This window comes from Ahaetulla prasina, chromosome 9 (genome assembly GCF_028640845.1).
Source record: "Ahaetulla prasina isolate Xishuangbanna chromosome 9, ASM2864084v1, whole genome shotgun sequence".
Classification (NCBI taxonomy): domain Eukaryota; kingdom Metazoa; phylum Chordata; class Lepidosauria; order Squamata; family Colubridae; genus Ahaetulla; species Ahaetulla prasina.
Genome location: NC_080547.1, coordinates 9,589,645 through 9,608,433, shown reverse-complemented (window position 1 = coordinate 9,608,433; position 18,789 = coordinate 9,589,645). Strand labels below are relative to the sequence as shown.

General features: G+C 49.0%; 1 protein-coding gene across 6 annotated transcripts in view; it reads right to left on the bottom strand.

Moving 5' to 3' along the window:
• The window catches only part of CADM1 (cell adhesion molecule 1), a 217,363-nt gene that overhangs the window by 20,264 nt on the left and 178,310 nt on the right, over positions 1 to 18,789 (bottom strand). For 4 of the 6 annotated variants that reach the window (XM_058194957.1, XM_058194958.1, XM_058194960.1 and 1 more), the window contains exons 6-9: positions 17,185 to 17,284; positions 14,924 to 15,096; positions 10,698 to 10,775; positions 1,108 to 1,140 (exon numbers count right to left, since the gene is read on the bottom strand). In XM_058194957.1, the coding sequence (XP_058050940.1) occupies positions 1,108 to 1,140; positions 10,698 to 10,775; positions 14,924 to 15,096; positions 17,185 to 17,284 (384 nt within the window). The remainder of the gene's footprint in view (positions 1 to 1,107; positions 1,141 to 10,697; positions 10,776 to 14,923; positions 15,097 to 17,184; positions 17,285 to 18,789) is intronic. The other 2 variants (XM_058194962.1, XM_058194961.1) reach the window with 1 other exon arrangement.

Below are 18,789 nucleotides of genomic sequence, written 5' to 3'. Positions count from 1 at the left end.
CAAGGTCAGCTAATTGGAAAAGACTGCTTAAGGATGCTCCTGGCAATCTTCATGAATTTTCAATCTTTCAGTTGAAACATCAAGTTGCACGGAACATCCATCTTTCCTAGTAAAATAAAATTGGGGACGAGCCATCATTTAGAAGCAGAGCAGAGCTTTGCTACCGAACAAGGCTAAATTTCAAGATCTCTAATCTTGTACTGCTGTACAGCAAATGTACTACTTAGAGGAGTACAGCAGCCCTCCTCCGATGAGCCGCCTGTAGAAAGGCAGCTTCTGATGAAGTCAACAATGAAATTCTGCTGGACCAGCTGAGGCACAAACTCCACCGAGTCTGATCAGGATTCTTAACCTGTACATAAACAGCCAATGTTCTCTTTTATTCTTCCTGACATTTATTCTAATGAGCTGCCAAGCTAAGTGTCTCTTAAGACAGAAGGGGAACATTTTAAGCCATAAATATAGGGAGGCCTATTTTAACTGAAAGCACAGTCGGGTTAATGAATTAAAGTCGTTTCTCCAGTATTTTTTTTCACTCTGGCTAAGACCCCCGATGGCCATCCCACTTGGAACCTTGACATTTGGGTGAGGAAGCTGCCCAAGGATCAGTGTGGCAACTTTGGGAAGAGAAAGAGGCGTTAGAGAGCCTGCTTCACTCGTCAGTCCTGAACCAGGGATGGCAACACGTGTGAACCAGCCTCCTCTGCTGAAAGATTCAGGTTCTGTCTTTCTCTTGACAGAATTCACACTTCTCTGGCACACTTCAGGAAATCACCCAGACGTGTAGAGAGGATATTAAAAATAAAAGTGGGGCCCTGGTTCCTTTTCTGCTCTGATCTGTCCCTGATGCTTCTGCAGATGTGGGGAAGTGGTTGTGTGGAATGCAATTCAATGCACGCAGAAGAGGCCAAACTGGGGCCCCTTTCAGGCCTTAAAAACCAGGAGAGGTTCGGAGACCAGCCCTTTTCAAAAGGTGGTTTTCCCCTGCCCCAATTTCCTCTCGGCCTCGGCCCCTCCCCGCTCCTCGCCCTCCTTTTTCTCCCAGGCTTGCCTTGCCCCCTTAGCTCAGCCCAGCGAAAAAAGAGAAAACAGGAATGCAATACCAACCGTGAACTGCCGGTTCTGTCGCCGCCGTTGTATCTACACACGGGAACAGAGTTTGGAGGAAGGGAAGAAACAGGAGGTACAGCATGCAAAAAAGGGAAATGGAAAAAAAATGGAACAGATCATATATGAGAGCAAGCTTTCCAAGAACATTGCGTGACAAGCAATCATAAAATGAAAGGCCAAAGCATTTGAAGTGAGTTGCACTGTTTTAAGAGTCATGCCTTGAGCTTTTAAGCCGGGAACCTAGAGGGGGAGGGGGAGGGGGAGGGAAAGACCTCTGGGCTGCCTGGCATCCAGAGGTTGGCAACAGCACTGCTTTCTGGCAGGGCGCATGCAAAGCTGAAGAGACTCCTGCTCCCGCCCAGGGAAGCCGAAAGCAGTTCCAGATTGAGACAGGAGAGGCGGGGGGGTGGGGGGGGTGGGAGTCCTCCGAAGGCTTCGTACATTCAAACATTGCCTCTGCGGGTGGGGCCTCTCTCTGTGCTTGACTGCTGGAGGGTCCGGGTCCACGGCCTCCGTCCCCTTTTCCAGGTGCAGGAAGGGAAGGAAAGCACCCACCGCTGCCTTCTTGCCATTGGAAATCCAAGGCTGTGGCGGGAGAGAAGCTTTGCCTCCAGCAAACCATGCAGAGATGATGGAGGGAGACAGCAGAACGGGCAGGCGCCATCTTGGCAGAGGGAGAAGAGAGGGGTTCTGCAAAAACCACCCACTCCGCTCTCCAACGTTTCGCCGTTTCCCCATTGCTGTGGTTGGCAAAATGGAGCAGGGCCAGAATGCTATGTCTGCTTGTTAAAAATGACAAGTCCGTTTGGACACCAATATACACACAGAGACACTGTTTCCCCAGAGCGGGTGTGGGTGAGCGGAAGACATTTCCGAGAGCCAGGTGGGAGGGGATCAGATAATTGTGAGTGTCTCTTGGGGTGTCAAGATCACAATACAGTCCTTCACAGGGGGGTTTGTTCTCCAGGGACCACCACCACCACCCCGATACCCATCTTCCGGATAGGCCTGTATCTCTTTTGGGGCTCAGAGGAGCAAACTCAAAGATTGTCTGGAGTTTGCTCAACATCAAAGTTTTATGCCAGAGGTAGTGCTGGCTTGGCCTGCCTTGTTGACCGGTCAGCCCATCCTTCTGCTCTCTGAAACCCAGGTCCTAAAACGTCACAGCAGAAGCCGGACAGGCACGGGCTGTTTTGGCAGCAGAAACCACCACGGGGGTCTTCAACAGCATCTCTGCTCTCTAGATGCGACTCTTTTCGGTGACATTGTCATCTGACACCATCCTAATTCCCTTGTGCAGACCCAAAGACCCGCTGAGGGACACCCCCCCCCCAGAGGCTTTCTTGAGTCAGCAGAGGCAATGTTGAAATGGAAAAAGCATATAGCTTTGTGCAAAGCGCTGCAACACACAACTGAGCCTACTACAAACGACCTCCCACTTCAGAAAGCAAGGGTAGGGCGGTGTTTCTCCACAGTCGGCTTTCCAAGAGTGGGTCGACCTTCCCACTGGGCTGAAAGTCCGGTCTCCTTTCCTCTTGCAGCCAGGGTTGGGCTTCCCAGAGCAGGGGCCAGGACAAAATGAAGAAATACCTGCACTGCCCCAGTGGTGGTGGGGCAGGGCCAGGCGGCATCATACTTACAGATGGGACCTTCTAGTAGGTTTTATATTGACAGAAAACCACCTCTCCTGCACAACTGAAAGAGGCATCTGGCCCAAAGTGGCGTGACTGCAATTCACCTACAAATGGTCTGAGACTCCCTTCCATCATAGGCGCCTTTTGAAGGGTCCCAGGACATCAGGAGATGTTCTAGCCAAGTCAGAGCATCAAAAGCTACCCCTGGGCAGCGCAAGCAACACAGGAAGCTTGAGGAGGTTGGCCCTCTGTTACCACCATGGCCTGGCCAAGAAGGCCTTCCTAGGAAGGGCACCCTGAAGCTTGTGTGCCGTTGCAGGGTGGGGACAAGACAGAGGGGTTGGCCCAGCTGAGTCAGCCTGAGCTGGGCCTTCTGTTCTGCCGTTTGCTGGCGTCTCCGTAAGGAACCCCACGTGCCCTCTTGGGTGGCTGCAGGAGACGCCAAGCCCTGCAGGAATCAGGACCCCCGTCCGTGCGCTGGAAAAAGAGGATCGGTTAAGGAGCCTGGTTCCACGCCCACAGTGCAGCTCGCTTTTCCCGTCCAGGGACAGAGCAGGAGAAGACAAACGAACAAAAATGGAACACAAAAAGTTTCAAGCGGTTAAGGCGAACAAATATTCCAAGTCAAACAACATCATGTTGGCTGCAGCTGGAATGGCAAAGTTGCGATTAGATGGAGGGGGGGTGGGGGGTGGATGAGCCACAGCGAGCAGCGGAGTTGATAAAAGAGCCCCCCCCCACAGCCTCTCCGGGCCAGGCAGCTTCTCCTACAGCCTTCCTACTTCAATGCTGCCTTTCCCTGCTGAAAGAGGTAGAGGCGCTGAGGGAGAAACCCGCATAAGGCACTTTTCAGCAACGTAAAGGCAACACACCGCCCACCCACTCCTTCTGAAGTGCAAAACCCAGCACCCATTTCAGTCTTTGGAAAGAGCACCAAGAAACAGTTCAAGTAATCGCTGGGACTCCACCTAAGGGGGTGGGTGGGTTTCTACCTTCTCCATCCAACTATGCAACACTAAAGTGGGGAAAGGGTCCAGGCCTTTTGGATCACTTTTTGAACTAGGTTGTGGAAAGGAAATCACTAACAAGCCCCCCCCCCCTCCTGCCATCACTCCCCCCCCCCAACACCCTGAGACAGCTTAGCAATATTCATGGGAAACCGTGGAGCTGAACCTGCTTTGTGGCAGAGTTTGATCTATTCAGATGGCTTCTCTCCAACTTAAAATTGTTCACTGAATGTGACAGACTGAGGGGTTTAAAAACTAATCCATAAAATTAGTCCACAGTCTCTCGCAGAATGGATTTTTAAAATGAAAATGAAAACCCAAGGACACATTTTTTAATAAATGCCCTAAAAGTTTGCACAGGCAAAGCCTGGCAAGTCTAGAAATCGGATAAAAGGAGTCAAAACTGCCTGGCTTTGAGCTGCCCACCCGTGTTTTCACCCACCAGCCCCAGGACAAGGCATCCATTGGAGGTGGGGGCAGACTCCAGATACGGAGCCAAATTCCCTTCTCAAGATCTGGGACTCAATGCCATGGGAAGATCACCGTGACAGAACAAAATGACTTTCGGCAGAGATAACTCGGCTTAGATATGAACATTACTGAATAATTCACAATGTATTAGGTTTTATTTATCTTACTGGATTTCAGATCCAAGACTGCAATATACTGTAGTTTTGTTTCAAACCGGGCAGCACCAATTCTAGGCACCTCACCCAAGATGGAAAATCTGGAGCCCGCCCAAGTTTCTTAGAAGCAGAACAGGAGGGATGGAACCACGTTCCTGCGATTGTAAAGAGTGGTTGAAAACCTGCGTTCATATTTTGTTCTGTATTACATTTCAGGAAAACTCAAGATGTGGCTCAATTCACAGCAGAACGTGAAAAGAGAGAGCAGTGCAAGAGATGGAGAGAGGAGAAAGGAGAAGGAGGAGGAGAAGGAGGAGGAAGAAGAAGAAGAAGAAGGATGGAGACCAGCAGATCTGCAGTCCAAGTCACAAGAGCCCGTTGAGAGTGGTCGGTTTACACGAACCCCTTGAGGCCGGATGTTTTGTAAAAATAATCAGAATCTGTTTAGAAATTTTTGCGTAGCAAATGATTGTTGTTATTATTTGAAGCATGGCAGCGCACAGGGGGCTGTGATTTAATGCTTCACCCTTCTCTGCTCTCCTCCCAGGCTTCCTTCCCTAGCAAAATGGAAACTGTCTTGCATCAGCAAGAAACACACCTCCGAAGAGTTGTTTAATCAAAGGTCTCCTGCATAAGCACCCGTGCAATGAAGCTTTGCTCAGCTCTTTGTTTTCCCCCCTCAAGTCTTAATGTGGATGTCAGGGCAATTTGCATTTGCTGCGCTAAGCAGGGCTTCCCAAGGGGATCCAGGTGGGTTCCCTTTTGCTGACAAGAGCACTGGAGGCCCCTGAAGGTGGAGAGTCTTCTTAGGTTCACAGGAACAAAAGAAGGAGAGCAGTGCTCAGTTGCAGTCAGCACTGGGTTTGGGGTGGTCTGTGTAGGGGATGAAATGTGTGGTTTGGATGTGGGGTCCATCTACAGAAGGGGGACCAAGCTGGGCCCTTTTGGGCAGAAGGAGCTTGGGAGCAGCTCCCTGAGGCCCAGGGCTTCCTTGGAGAAGAACACGGGAGGCTGAGAGGGAAGGCAGAGAAGGGCTGGGAAGATCCAGAGGCCAGGAGAAGGAAGGGCCTGTTCCAGTTTTACCTAACTTCTCCCACCAAATCCCTCCAGATTTCATTTCAGCCAAAACCGGAAGGGCTGAAGCATTCTGAGTTTTGTTTCCGATGAACTATGGCTGACCCAAACTTTTGGCAGCACTTCTCAGATGCAGCAGTTGATTTCAGGTTAGAGGCAAAACCTGCACACGTTTCAACGCAAGAAGACAAGACGTCCTTCCTGGGCGCCAGCCAAGCTCAGCGGCAGAAACTTCGCTGCTTTGGGAGGGAGGAAGGGGCAGCTCCTCCTTTTAATGTGGTTGCAGAGAGGCTGGAAAGGTCAGGCAATCGCAGGGACCACGCTAAATTAACTTGACATTTTACCAGAGGCACAAGAAGCCAAAGAAGAGAATAAATAACTGGTGAGGACTAAATCTTTTCTCCTCAATCTGTGAAATGGCCCTGGCGACTTCGCTCCATTGTGCACTACGCGATAACAACACGCTCAGAGAAGAGGAGGTGATGCGCCTTATCCAAGGACCGTGGGGGTGGGGGTGGGGGTGGGTGGGGGAGGAGGGGAGGGAGGGGGGACTGTTTGACATTTGGTTGTTTCCAAAGTCCTAAAAAAGGGGTCGCTTCCTGAGAGAATCCAGGACGTTAAAAGGTAGTCCTTGGTTTACGACCGCAACTGGGACCGGAACTTTCACTGTGGTTGTTAAGTGACCTCTATCCAATGCTACGGTTGCATTTTGTCAGTTGTTAAGTGAATTCGCAGGGTTGTTTGCCCCTTTGGGATGATCACCTGGACAATTGGGAGCCTGTGGATTGAAAGGGAAATCCCTAAGATCCCTTCTGCAGCAGACCGGCCCATATGAAGTGCCTGAGAAAATCCAAGGTTCAACCTTACTGGAATGTATGCTTGCGAGCTCCTACTTCGGTCTTTAGACAATACGCCTTTTGCTTAAAGGGGAGGGGGCTGCACGGGAAAGAAAGAGCGGCAGCAGACCTCCAAGGCTTTTAGGCAAGCGTTCTTCCTAGCGAGTCCTGCATAAAATGTGGGTAATTATGCTAATTTCATTTGGAGAATAGTTTCCGTTATGCAAACCTTTAGCACAGGAGAAGAAAATAGACTCCCGGAGTTTTATGCGGGCACTTAATCACCGGTGTTTGCCTGTGGAGGCTTTTAAGGCTAATGGGTGGCTCAGAGTTGCACAGAAATTCATTTCTGTAGCCATTTGACAGGAGATAATACACCCAAGCAAATTTAAGCAGGCCACCCACTCCCTGGCAGAAAAAAGAGGAGGAAGTCAGCATTTGGTCCCCCCACCTTTCCTCTGTTTGAAGAGAGAGAGAGAGAGAGAGAGAGAGAGAGACAGAGAGAGAGGGAGAGAGAGGGAGAAAGAGGGAGGGAGGGAGGGAGACTAAGTTAAATTCCAGGCGGGCGATATCAAGACTTCCGGATAAGATAAATACATACACAGCTTGTCTACTAAGACACAGCAACGTGGCAAGATCCTATCCATCAAAAGAGGGGATTTGACGAAATTGCTCGAGTGGCAATCTCAGCTTAACTGCGCCTCGGCGCCAGATGGTGTGTTGCAACCAGAGCGTTTTGGGGCTGAAAGGGGGAAGGAAGAAGATGGACAATTCCGTGAGATGGGAGCCGCATGGGCTGAAGACTAAGGGGCCCTTTGGGAACGCTCAGGGGCCCAGATTTTTTTTGGGGGGGGGAGTGGGTGGGTGAGTGCTTAAAAGGGAATTCCATGACCAACTACCAATAGAAGACAGTATTTATAGCTCAGGGTTGAACTGTAGGGTCCTTGGTGCTCTTTGAGCTTGGTTGTTTTGGAGACATTTTATGAATCAGTTAGGTAACATCATCAGTTGTAAAAGAGGGATTTGGTTTCTTTTAATATATAAATAGCTTGCCCTGTCAGTTGGTGGGAGTGTCCTTGGTGGTCCCTTAACAGCCTAATCAAGGAACCTGCAAGAACAGCCCCACCAACACCGACAGGGCGAGCTATGATATATCAACCGAGAGCAAACCCCACTCCTTCTTGCACTGAGGCTGTTACCTAATTGGGTAATGAAACAACGGCAAGAAAACGAAGGTCAGAGAGCACTAAGGACTCCAAACAACGAGATCACCTGCAACCATAACTGGGAGGTGCAACTGGTCTCCTGCTCTTTTGTCCGTGTTGCCAGAAGAGCAGTATTCAATTATCAGTTCCAAAGCAACAAGATTGGTTTGCATTTCGCTGCCTTTCACACTGCAGGCTCTTCCAATGGGCCTACTCAGAAGGACGCAAAGGGAGGGGGGCACCCTCTGGCTACTTCCTCCAGACCCTCCCTGTGGCTGCTTGGGAGCCACGGTCCCTGTTCTTCTGGAGTCTTCCAAGCAGGGAAAGGAAACTTGAGCTGGCGAGCAGAACTGGAGCCAGGAGCAGATCTTGGGAAGGGCATTAATGGACTTTCTGCACAGCAGGAGTCTCCCACCTGGGCAACTTTGCTGGCTGAGGAATTCTGGGAGTTGAAGTCCACAAGCCTTAAGGTTGACAAGGTTGGAGATCCCTGCTGCAGAGGTCCATCCCTGTCTTCTAGAAAAGCATCTCATCCTACTTCCTACGGGAGGAAGGCCTCTTCCATGCTATCTAGAGGAAAACAGGCTTCTGGATTCAGGAATTACTGCTTTCCACCAAGGACAAATTTATGCCAATCAATTAGCTTAAACTCACTGAATTAATCCTTTCTTCCCCCTTGATAGCTAAACCCCTGGGCGCCCACACAAACACGCAACGCCCAGGGGAACCTGTAAGAGGAGACTGGATTCCACAAAGCTAAGAAAGATGCCCAGTTCAGGTGACACAAAAGGGCCTCTTCGCCTCATCTCTGTGGCTGCAGGTGACGCACAGCAGGAAGAGAAACAGGAAAACAGGGGGAAGGAAGACGCACAACCCTCTACAAAGAAGATTAGCGTCTGTCAGCAGCAATCTGGCAACAAAATTAAGCGACATACCAGCTCAGGAGGAATCGAGTTTAAGAGACGGGAGGGAAGGTGCATCTTTATCACACACAGAAAGTCAGAGGGGAAAACATAGTGAAACGAACATCTTGGCAGAGAGGAGGGCTCTCAGGTGAGGAGAAGCAAATTGAGCAGGTAAAAAAAGGGGGCTATCTCTCGTCTTAGAATTAGAGGAAGGTGCCCTACAGCCCACTTGGAAAAGAGTATTTTTGTTGGGGGTCTGTAAACTCTTCTACAATAGATCTTGAATCCCCCAAATGAGCCCTTCAGAACACAGGCTCCGGTGGAGGACACCATAGCTCCTCAGGGACTCCTCAGATTCTGGGAAAACCAGGTCAGGATTTTGCTCTGAGACTGTAGAGCTGTGACTGGGGGACGCCACAGGCTTCCAGGGGAGTACAGAATCCGGCCAAAAGTAGGTTCAAATAAAATATCAAGTAAGAGGAAAAGAGGCAGGGGCTGTCCAGTCCATGTTCTCCCCAACCCCACCTGGCCCAAGAGGCCAGAGCTGGTCTTGAGTCAAACCTCTTGCTCTGCTGAGGCTGGACTTCTTCTCTTGGTGAGCAGCTGAATCTTTCTCCACCAAGTTCAACTATCCCTAATCCCATCTTCCCTTTCTAAAGCCTCTGACTCGGAGATTAGCACCCCTGGTTTACTAGCCAACTCTAACCCACGTATATTATTTTCCTGAAACATCCAAGATTTTGCTTTCAGGAGTCAGTCCAAACGCCTGACGGTCTCACGGATGATCAACGGAGAATGAAAAAGGACCCGTCTCCTTCTGCCAACTCAGGGAGCAAAATGAAGAGCAATGAGCCGGGAAGGAGAGCGACCGGCACACGGTGGGAGGCTGTGACCCAACCTGAGGCAGTTTCCTTGGGTTGCTTTCCGGAAGAGCACATGGAGGCTGCAGGCATTCCCACACTTGCAAGTTCTCCCAGTCATCAAATTAGCACCCCAAGACACCAAAAGGCACACAGCATTAATTCAAATTAATGAATCTCTTTTGCATGGTCAGATGTGAGCATGACGAGAGGAATGCTGATTTTAAGCCCCGTCCCGTTCCCCCCCCCCCCCCGCTTGCCCTTGATCTGCTCCTTGGAGGGGGTGAAGGTCACCTGGAATCAACACCACTGAGCAACCCACAGAGTAGGGGAGACCCCATGACTACACAACTGTGGAAGTAAATAAACCACACAAACAAGGACTCAAGGTATCGGCTTCCTTAAAGAGTCTGGAAGGAGAAAATTGTAATGAGGCAAAATACGTGAAGGTCAACACAAGAAAAAAAGGATGGTTAAGGCACACGGAGAGAGGAAAGGTTTGGTTATTTCAGTAGACCCAACATTTCTGAGTGTTCTCAGTGAAAGCAGAGCATGTATGTTTTAGGAGAGGGATGGGAGCATCGTGACAGACGGACAGAAGGCCAAAGACTGTCAGGTGAAGCAAGGTGGAAGTCACGCGGGCTGCTTCTGAAGTGAGAAGAGCACAATCTCGCCTCCTGTGCTGGACTCGACCCACAAGTCCACTTCTGCCCAGGAGCCCAAGAGGGAAGAAGAAGAGAAAACCCCTGCAACAGAAGAGCCCTGGGGGGGGTTGGCACGAGAGAGGTGGGATATGGCTACTCTCAGGTGGTCAGCTGGAGCGGAGACAATTGCCCTGGGGAAGGCAGGTGCGTAGCAGCCAAAGGGTGGCTCAGAATGATGCCTGGGAAGGGCCAGGGTGGGGCTTCAAGGGGCTGAGCGTAAGGGTGACACAGCAGCCATCTTGGGTGCAATGGGGCTGGCCGCTGCAGGGGCTGAGGTAGTTGCATGGAAACCAAAAGTCAAATTAATTGTCTTTATGAAGAGTGATGCCTGCGGACCAGAGCTGAAAAGGAGAACCAGGTCTCTGTATTTTAAAGAAAAGAAAAGCAGAATTCAGGTTGAGCCAAAGCCGGTCACATCCACTTACAGACTACAGTACCCTAAAGATTCCAGCCACGTTGGCCTCTGTGGGTCACGGAGGGCAATTCAGACGTTAAAGAGCCCCTTGCCAGGCCAACTTCCCAAACCCTTTCGGGTCATATTACCCAGGCGAGGAGGAAAAAACAGACAACACCAAAATAACTCAGGAATAAACGGAATTGGAAAGAAGCCTTTTCCTCTCTCTTTTACAGCCCCTCCCCACCACACACCCCTCCCCCCCCCGTCCACCCTTGTTAAGGAAAGCACACAGCAACACCTTTAGGCTTCGACCCCGTAGGGCTGGGGGAGGTACTATACCTGCGGCGATGTTGGTGGTTGTGATGGTGATGATGGTGGAAAGTGTGGTGGTGGGAGGAGGGAGAGTTGTGGGAAGATCTAGATAAAAAAACACATAAACAAAGAAAAAGAAAACAGGAAAAAAAAAGCAAATTAAAAAGAAATGAGCAGAACACAAAAATGGTCAACAAATCAACAAAGAAGCTGAACAAAAGGATGGCGGTTAGCAGCTTGGCTTGGTCCTGCCGTCACTGATGGTGGCCAGAGGGTGACGGACGATGCAGCTCTTGATTGGCTGGGGTGGGTGAGATCCAGCAACCCTCCCCCCTCCCCCCCCCCCCCCGATAGGGAGATGGGGGTGGGGAAGATGGAGAGGAGATGGAACACAAAAATTAGTTACAGATGGAAGACCGCATGGAATGGCCTCCAGAACCCACCAGAGAGAGGCCCCACTGAGGTTGCATGCTCCCCACAGGAAGGAGGGTTGTTTGCACCATTTAGGAACCATATTAAAGCCTTGCTTGTTTTTGGTTTCTTTGGTTGGTGCTTTGATATCTGAAGAAAGAGGGGCCGGGCGTGTTGGGGTGGGCAGAGAACCCCTGCCCCACTCACCCGCTGTGTTTAGCAGACCAAGTATCAACACCAAATAAGTCTGTGCCCCTCTTCCTCTCTGCTTTCTCCAGAGCAGTTAACTTCATTATTCCACCGCCCCTCCCATCAACCCATCCCAGCAGGATATAAAACTACTTCTAAGCCAGTAATAAATACAAAAGGGAACGAGAATGTCACGACTAAATATCAAGTTGGATGCATGGAAGATTTTAGTGAGATTTCTTTTAACATAAAGTCAATGTCTTTGGGACTTATAAATATTCATACCCAGCCCAGGATTCGGGCATTTTTCTTCTGGTTAGTATATTTCACCCTCCAGTGGATGGAAATAAAGGGGGGCTCTCCCCTTTTTCTTTCGGACCACAAAAGGGAAGGGAAGGGAAGAAAAGGCCCTTTGGCCTGTAAATGCCAGCCTCAACCTCCCCTAAGGGCACCCAACCTTTGCAAGGAACTCTTGACTTCCTGCTGAGTTCCTCTGGATGGAGGACAGAAGGGAGGAGAGGGAGTGGAGACACTGGGGGTGGGGAGAGGAAGCGCCACATATCGCTGCCCAAATGATCAAACTGAATGTGTTAAGCACAACACCCGACTTTGAACTTGGGAACGAATCGTCAGTAATGGAGCTTGAAACGGTTCAGAGGCTTTTGATTTCAAGTTTTATCTTAAGCATGTCAAACTTCTCATCACTGACACATCTACTGCTCTTTTATCTTCAAGAGAGCTCTTGGATTTTCTAATTAATAAATCCAAACTTGAATTATGTGTTTCACCTTTATTGTGCGCTTGGCACAACTCCTTCAGGAGGGGCGTAGATGTAGCCGGGATGCAGGGCTGTTGAGGCAGCGGCGCTCGGCTGCCCAACCCTCTGGAGATCCCTTTGGAGGCCTTTTGGGCACCAAATTAAAGGACTGGACCATCTGGGAAGGCAGTGGCTTTGTTCCTGGAGTCCAGTTTCAGAGAGGCTGCCCTGCTTGATCTGACTCCAGCAATCAGCCTCCGAAGCCTCTAGGACACCCAGCAGCAAGGCACAACACAGGTGGTCCTCTTGTGTTTGATCTTGGATCAATACAGAGGCCCCATTTTCATCTATTTCTTCTACGTCCCTCAATCCAGCTCCCACACAAATGTGCCAAGACTCATTTTAATAAGGTGGCCACATTCATCTGCAGCAAGATGGCGGTCTCCAAAGCCATGCTGTTGCTCCAGGTCACAGCTGCTTTCCGTATAAACAGCAGCTGGATGGTTTATGGTTGAGGAGAGTTTAGAAACGGCAGTGCTGCTATTGATTTCACTGGGATATGTGCACCAGGACGAGATTCTCTGTCTCTTCCGTGATGAAGGAGGCCACAATTTTCCAGAATAGAAAAGAGGCCAGGAAAATTTACCCCCTGGGTGTGAGTCCAGGAGGTAAACACAACACTAGCTTATTACCTCTCTTAGGCAACTGGCAGGGATCATTCTTGTTTGGTAAACAAAGTTCTTTGCTGACTTTCTGTTTCTTGGGGCCATTATGATTCATGGTTTGATACAGGAGATCATCAAGGAAATAATATCCTCTTGCGAGATTATCTGCAAAGGAGGATCCTTTTATGATCTCCTCCAGGAAAAGGTGTTTTGAGAAACACCGTTTTCCTACTCAAAGGGTAGTGAAATATATTTATTCTAGACAGCTGGCCAAGCACAGAAGGAGATCAAACGGAAAAGGTACTGAGATGTCTTGAGGTCCAGGACCTGTCGTTTGGAGAGAGCAGGGATGTTGATCATCATTCAGATATGCCAGGCATGTCAGCTTCTGCCCAGCTGACCCTCAACCAGGAAGGGTTCTGCTAAAAACTAAGCCAAGCAAGAGAAGATTTGGGTTTGGAGTCCAAGCTTGACTTCTAGCTGAGAGAGCCCAGGGTTAGTCTACCATGTTTTAGGTGCAGGAGAGTAGGCCAGGAGACTGTTCTGGAAATTTAAGCAATTCCTCTGGGATTCAACAACTGCTCTACCATTAGGCTTGCTTGGTTTTTCCAGAGGAACTACAGGAAGGACAGTACCTGGTCAGCTCCTGTGAGAGGCATCAATTTGGTCAGGAATGATGATGATGCCATTTGGGTCTTAAAAGAAGAGGAGGCCCAACCCTGGTAAGGAGAGTCTCTCATCCAACCTGTGCTTTTTCTTGATCTTCCGAGCCCAACCAGCGTCTACTCCTGAACACTGACCCTGGATCATCCAATGCTCTTTGTTTCATTGGGAAAGTTAGAGAACACCTGGAAGCTCAATCATACAGGAAGAAGAGGTGTGTGTGTGGTGTTTTTTAAAATGTAAACGTTCCTCAGAGAAACCAGAGAGCTGACTACACCAAAATGCTCTCAAGCTTTCCAAAACTTGGCACCGCTAGCGAAGATGTCTACTTGTCAACAACTGCAATCAGATAACTTCTTTCTCTAAAGTGGTGAGTCTACATTTCTCACCCCTTTTCTATATATACACACACACTTATTCTGATTAAAGGCAATAATTAATGGTGGACCCTATTTAGTCTGGGAGGAAAAGGCCTTGCAATTGGTTGACTGATGGAAGCTTTCTACTGGCCTGTAAGAGGAACAACTTGGCTCCTTGGCTTGGAGCACAGAGGAAGCTTCTGTATGAATCATTACAAAGATGAATACTTGCAGGGGGTACCACTGGGGGCCAGGGCAGGTGTGGGGAGGGAAGAGTTCAAAGGGGGGGGGGGGAAGAGGAAGAACGCTTGTAATGCCTACACTCAATTACCTAAGCTTTCACATTTCCTGCTGAGCTGGCTCCGTCAACTAATTCCCTGAGTTTCCATTGTGATATTTCACTGAACAGGACTTCCAACAACAGCCGCTGCCATTCGGGGCTGCAGGGACTGCTTTCATTTGGGGGCTTCGGAGTCAATCTGCCCCCTCTGTCACTGAGCGGCTAGCTGTCGTGGCCTTCAACCCACCAGACTCTCAACAGGGCTGAACCCATTTACAAGCAGATCCAGGGTTCTGCTCAGGGCCCCGAATTTACTGCTGTTGATGCCCAATGTGAAGTTCTGGTCAAAGGAAAGGAAATAGTCTAGCAGCATAGAGCAGTTGGTAATGCAGTTTTCAGAGAGGTTTTGGTTGCGAAAGATTGACAGAATGGTGCTGTGTTCCCCTGAATTGTGCACCGGTGGCATTCTCAGCTGATGGCCTGAGGAGCAGTGGTTTGAACATTAAAACAAAAATCCCCCCCCCCCCCGGTTTTCTTCACAGTTTACACAACTTGAATAAAGTCTGTTTGGAGACATGACTGAACTTCTCCTGTCAGACGTGAGTGAGCGTTTACCACCTCCAGCCCAAGCATTTTCCCTCCTTGGTTTGGGACGGCTCCTTCCACAACAAAACCGTAAGGGCAGGACCGGTCTACTCGGTACAAGGAGAAGGTGACCCCGGAGTCAGGTGGAGGAAGGAAGGAAGGAAGAAGCTAACAGGCTTCATTTCAGTGACCCTTTCTTTACAGTATGCTCATGCTGGGCCTGGGTCCAAGGAAGGCAGCTGACCCCAGCCAAAGGTGGCTTATTTGCCGACACCATGCCCCCTCCCCAAAGATCTCGAGAGCAATTCGGGCATCTGGAAGAAAGACGTGCTGGTCTCACGTACCGTATACATAAAGCGTGTAATCAGAATAGGCCGTCCCCACTTGGTTGGAAGCCTCACAACGGTATGTGCCGTTATCGCTTTTGTTTAGGCTGTCAATGTGGAGGTTTGACCCTGACACCAAAACGTGCTGGGGCATCTCATCGTCGACTCTTAACCACGTCACATCAACAGGCCTGAGAAGAAGACCCAGAGAAGAACATCGTGAAAGAGCTTCCCGGGCCATGCGACTCCCCCATCCCTGCGAGCATAAACTCCAGCCCCAATGAGTCTGTCTGAGAAAGAAAGAAAGAAAGAAAGAAAGAAAGGAAGGAAGGAAGGAAGGAAGGAAGGAAGGAAGGAAGGAAGGAAGGAAGGAAGGAAGGAAGAAAGAAAGACAGAAAGAGGGAGGGAAGAGAGAAAATGAGAGAGAGAGAGAAGGAAGAGGAAAGGGAGGGAGGGAGGGAAGAGGGAGAGAGAAAGAAAGAGAGAGAGAGGAAAGAGAGGGAGGGAAGAGAGAAAAAGAAAGAGAGGGAAGGAGGGAGGGAGGGAAGAGGAAAGAGAGGGAGGGAGGGAGGAGAGAGAGAGAGAGAGAGAGAGAGAGAGAGAGAGAGAGAGAGAGAGAGAGAGAGAGAGAGAGCGCTGGGTGGTGAAAACTGTCTCCGGACAGAGGAATCAGCTAATCATAAACAGAAACGCATCCTTGGGTGAGGGGGGGGGCGTTGAAATGATTTCCCCATCCCTGATCTGTCCAAGCCAGAAGCTGAGCATTTTCTTTCCAGTCAGACATAACCCAACCACTACATAAATCAGTGGTAAATCTTATGGCTTTCTGAATTACTCTGGGCACCTGGAATGTAATTGCCAAGATAGCAATCTGTTTCTCTCTCATTCCTTCATAGGAAGAGTAAACATTAATGTTAAGCCACAATGTGTGATGGGTTCCACACAATGAATAAATTAGAATATATCACAGAGAACAGGAAAGACAACACCGCAAAATACAACACTCAAAAGCAAAGCCCAGAAACATGCAACCAAGCTGAGCCAACAGGCGGGGGAAATAAATATTTTTTTAAAAAAAAACAGAAATAAAGAAATAAAAAAGAAAGAGAGACAAAGCTGAAAGGCTTTACCTAGCGAAATGTGTCTCTTCTGTCCAATGCACCTTTCCTGAACAGAATAGCTGTGTGTCAGCTTTAGATTGGGAGGCGGGGGGGTGGGGGTGGGAAACAGTGGACTGACTGGTGCGTGTGTGTGTTCTAAGTGAATTGGCCCAACCAGGAACTTATCGATTAGAGCAGTGAGTTTCTTAACCTTGGCACCTTTGAGCTGTGCAGACTTCAAGTCCAGACATCTTAAAGGTGCAAAGGGTGAGAAACACTGGATTAAGAGTTATCTCTGGTTCTGGTTAATTCGTTTGAAAGACTGAAAAAGGAAGGCTCAGATGCAAACGCTGTGAGTTGTAAAGAATTAATATTAAGTAAAACCCAGCCTACAAAGAACCCTTTCCTTGCTCGAAATATTTGTCGTTTCTTCTGCATTAATGCTCTGCAAAAAGATTTCACCACACTCCTGCTCGGAAATGGCTCTTAAGAGCCTGGATATAAAAAGCTACCGAAAAAACTGCTATAATGCTTCAATTTTTGCAACAGCTTATTAGCACCTTCCATTTAGGGATTTGGGGGCTTAGGGAAATGAAAACCTGACAAATATGAAGTACTTAGCCTGGGTGAGAAGGGATCTTTTTCTCCTATAATTCCATCCCTACCATGCTCAACTAGGAGGAATCTCCCAGTCCTTCTACTTAGTTCACATCTGCAGCCCAACAAATGTCCAGGATCTTCTGGAGACACCTTCTCTTTCTAGAGACATAGATTCACCTTCTCTGCTCTAGAATGACTGAAGGCCACCATGTCGTCACCTTCTCTGCTCTAGAATGACTGAAGGCCACCATGTCGTCACCTTCTCTGCTCTAGAATGACTGAAAGCCACCATGTCGTCACCTTCTCTGCTCTAGAATGACTGAAGGCCACCAATTGCTTCAAGCAGGATGGTTGATGGCAGCTGCTTCCGCAGAGGCCATCTTGGTGCCTCCACTGCCTGATGGCCACAAAGACCAGGACGAGGAGCAGGATAGAGAAGATGCCGAGAGACGCAGGGGTTCAAGAAGGGGACAGCTGCCACAGGGTGGCAAGCCAGAAAGGCGGTTTTGCCACACAGCAACTCAAGAGAGGCCCTGCTCTCTCGCAGCAAGCCAACCCCCACGGGAGAGCCTCACTTACTCTGGTTTCCCTTTGACTTGGCAGAGGAGTTCGAGCAGGTCTCCTTCCCTTGTGAGCGGCTGCGGAGGAGAATTCTGCAAAACTTGTACTTCGGGCTTATCTGCACATCAAAGACACAACACAGACAATGAAAAAGAGAGGAAAAAAAATAAGAATGAATGAACGAATGAATGAATGAGTCACCCCATTACAAAAAGACACCAAGCAAATGGCTCATTTGGTTAATTCTTTAAAAAGACAGGTCCTGCAGAAGAAAACGGTCAAGGGCTTCCCCAGCGATTGGACATTTTGATCTGCAAATTATCCTGGCGTTTCCCCAAATTAAGTTGACTAATAAGCTCCAAACTTAACATGTTGATAAGAAACCTGCACGCCAAGGCAGCGGCTCCCCCTGGTTCTTGCAAAAAGAAATTTTGTTAAATTGAAGTTTATCTCTGAACTCATTCGAGCTAAAGGAAACTCATTTGCCTTCACGCTGTGGTGAAACGGCAGATTTGCGGTGTTCAGAATTGATACCTTTTATCATGCATCATATTTTATGGGCTGGCAATCCTTTGTGCGGTGGCAAATTAATAGGCTGGGCTCTTGTGGGAGCATTTGACGAGAAGGTGTAGGCTGAGCCACACACCGGTTTCTGCAAGAGCCAAGGAAATTCTCAAATGCCCCCAGAAGCCGCAAGGGGGTGAAAGCATCTCACACGCAGGGAGAGAATCTGGGACTCCTTTGAAAAGACCCTGCAGGAGAAGAGCAGTTACGGAGAAGGTGGCCCTAAACCACAACCACAGCACAGACACAATACCCAACATCACCAGGACACCTTCAGAGCGAGACCATCTCTTCCTTGCCATGGATATTTTGGGGGGAGACAGACGGGCCAAACAGGTCTGGAATCCTTGTGTAGGCACAAAAGGGCAACTGACGCCTCTTGAACGCCATTGAACCTTATCTAGTGTGGCCCAGGTGCAGTCTGGGAAGATTCCTGCATTATAGTCATGAGCAAGAAAGCAGCTAATTGAACTCTTCACATGTGGCTCTGGTTGTTCGCACCTGACACCTTGAATCGGCAGCGCCTGTGGTAATTTGAGGAATGACCAATAATGAAGAAACATGTTAGATTCTGGTTATTCTTTCCCCCCCCCCCACACACCTACGAATCCTGGGATAGAAGCCAGGTTAGGAATAGACATGGACGGATTAAGGGACAAACACAAGACATTCACAATTAAATGCAAAACACTTTTAGTACTTTCTGTCCTGGCGAGAGTGTCAATGAAGTTGGATCCCTTTGCAAAACCTAAAGGCAGAGAGTTGGGGCAGATCCTGGCCCTTAATTGATCAGATAAGGCAGTCTTCAACTCAATCCCCACAATGAGAGGACGATACAAAGGAACACTGTAAATAACAGTCAACACCATGACTGAGTTATAACCAAGTGTAAGGTTTCCAATTATCCTATAAGAAAATAGCTTAATAAGGTGTCTTAGGCATCACAGTTTGCAAATATGACACACACAAGATTGAAAAAAAGCTAGAGGAGAGGAGAACGTGCTACACCTTAAAAGAGTCACAAGTTTATTACCGCATCAACATCTCATGTCACAAAAC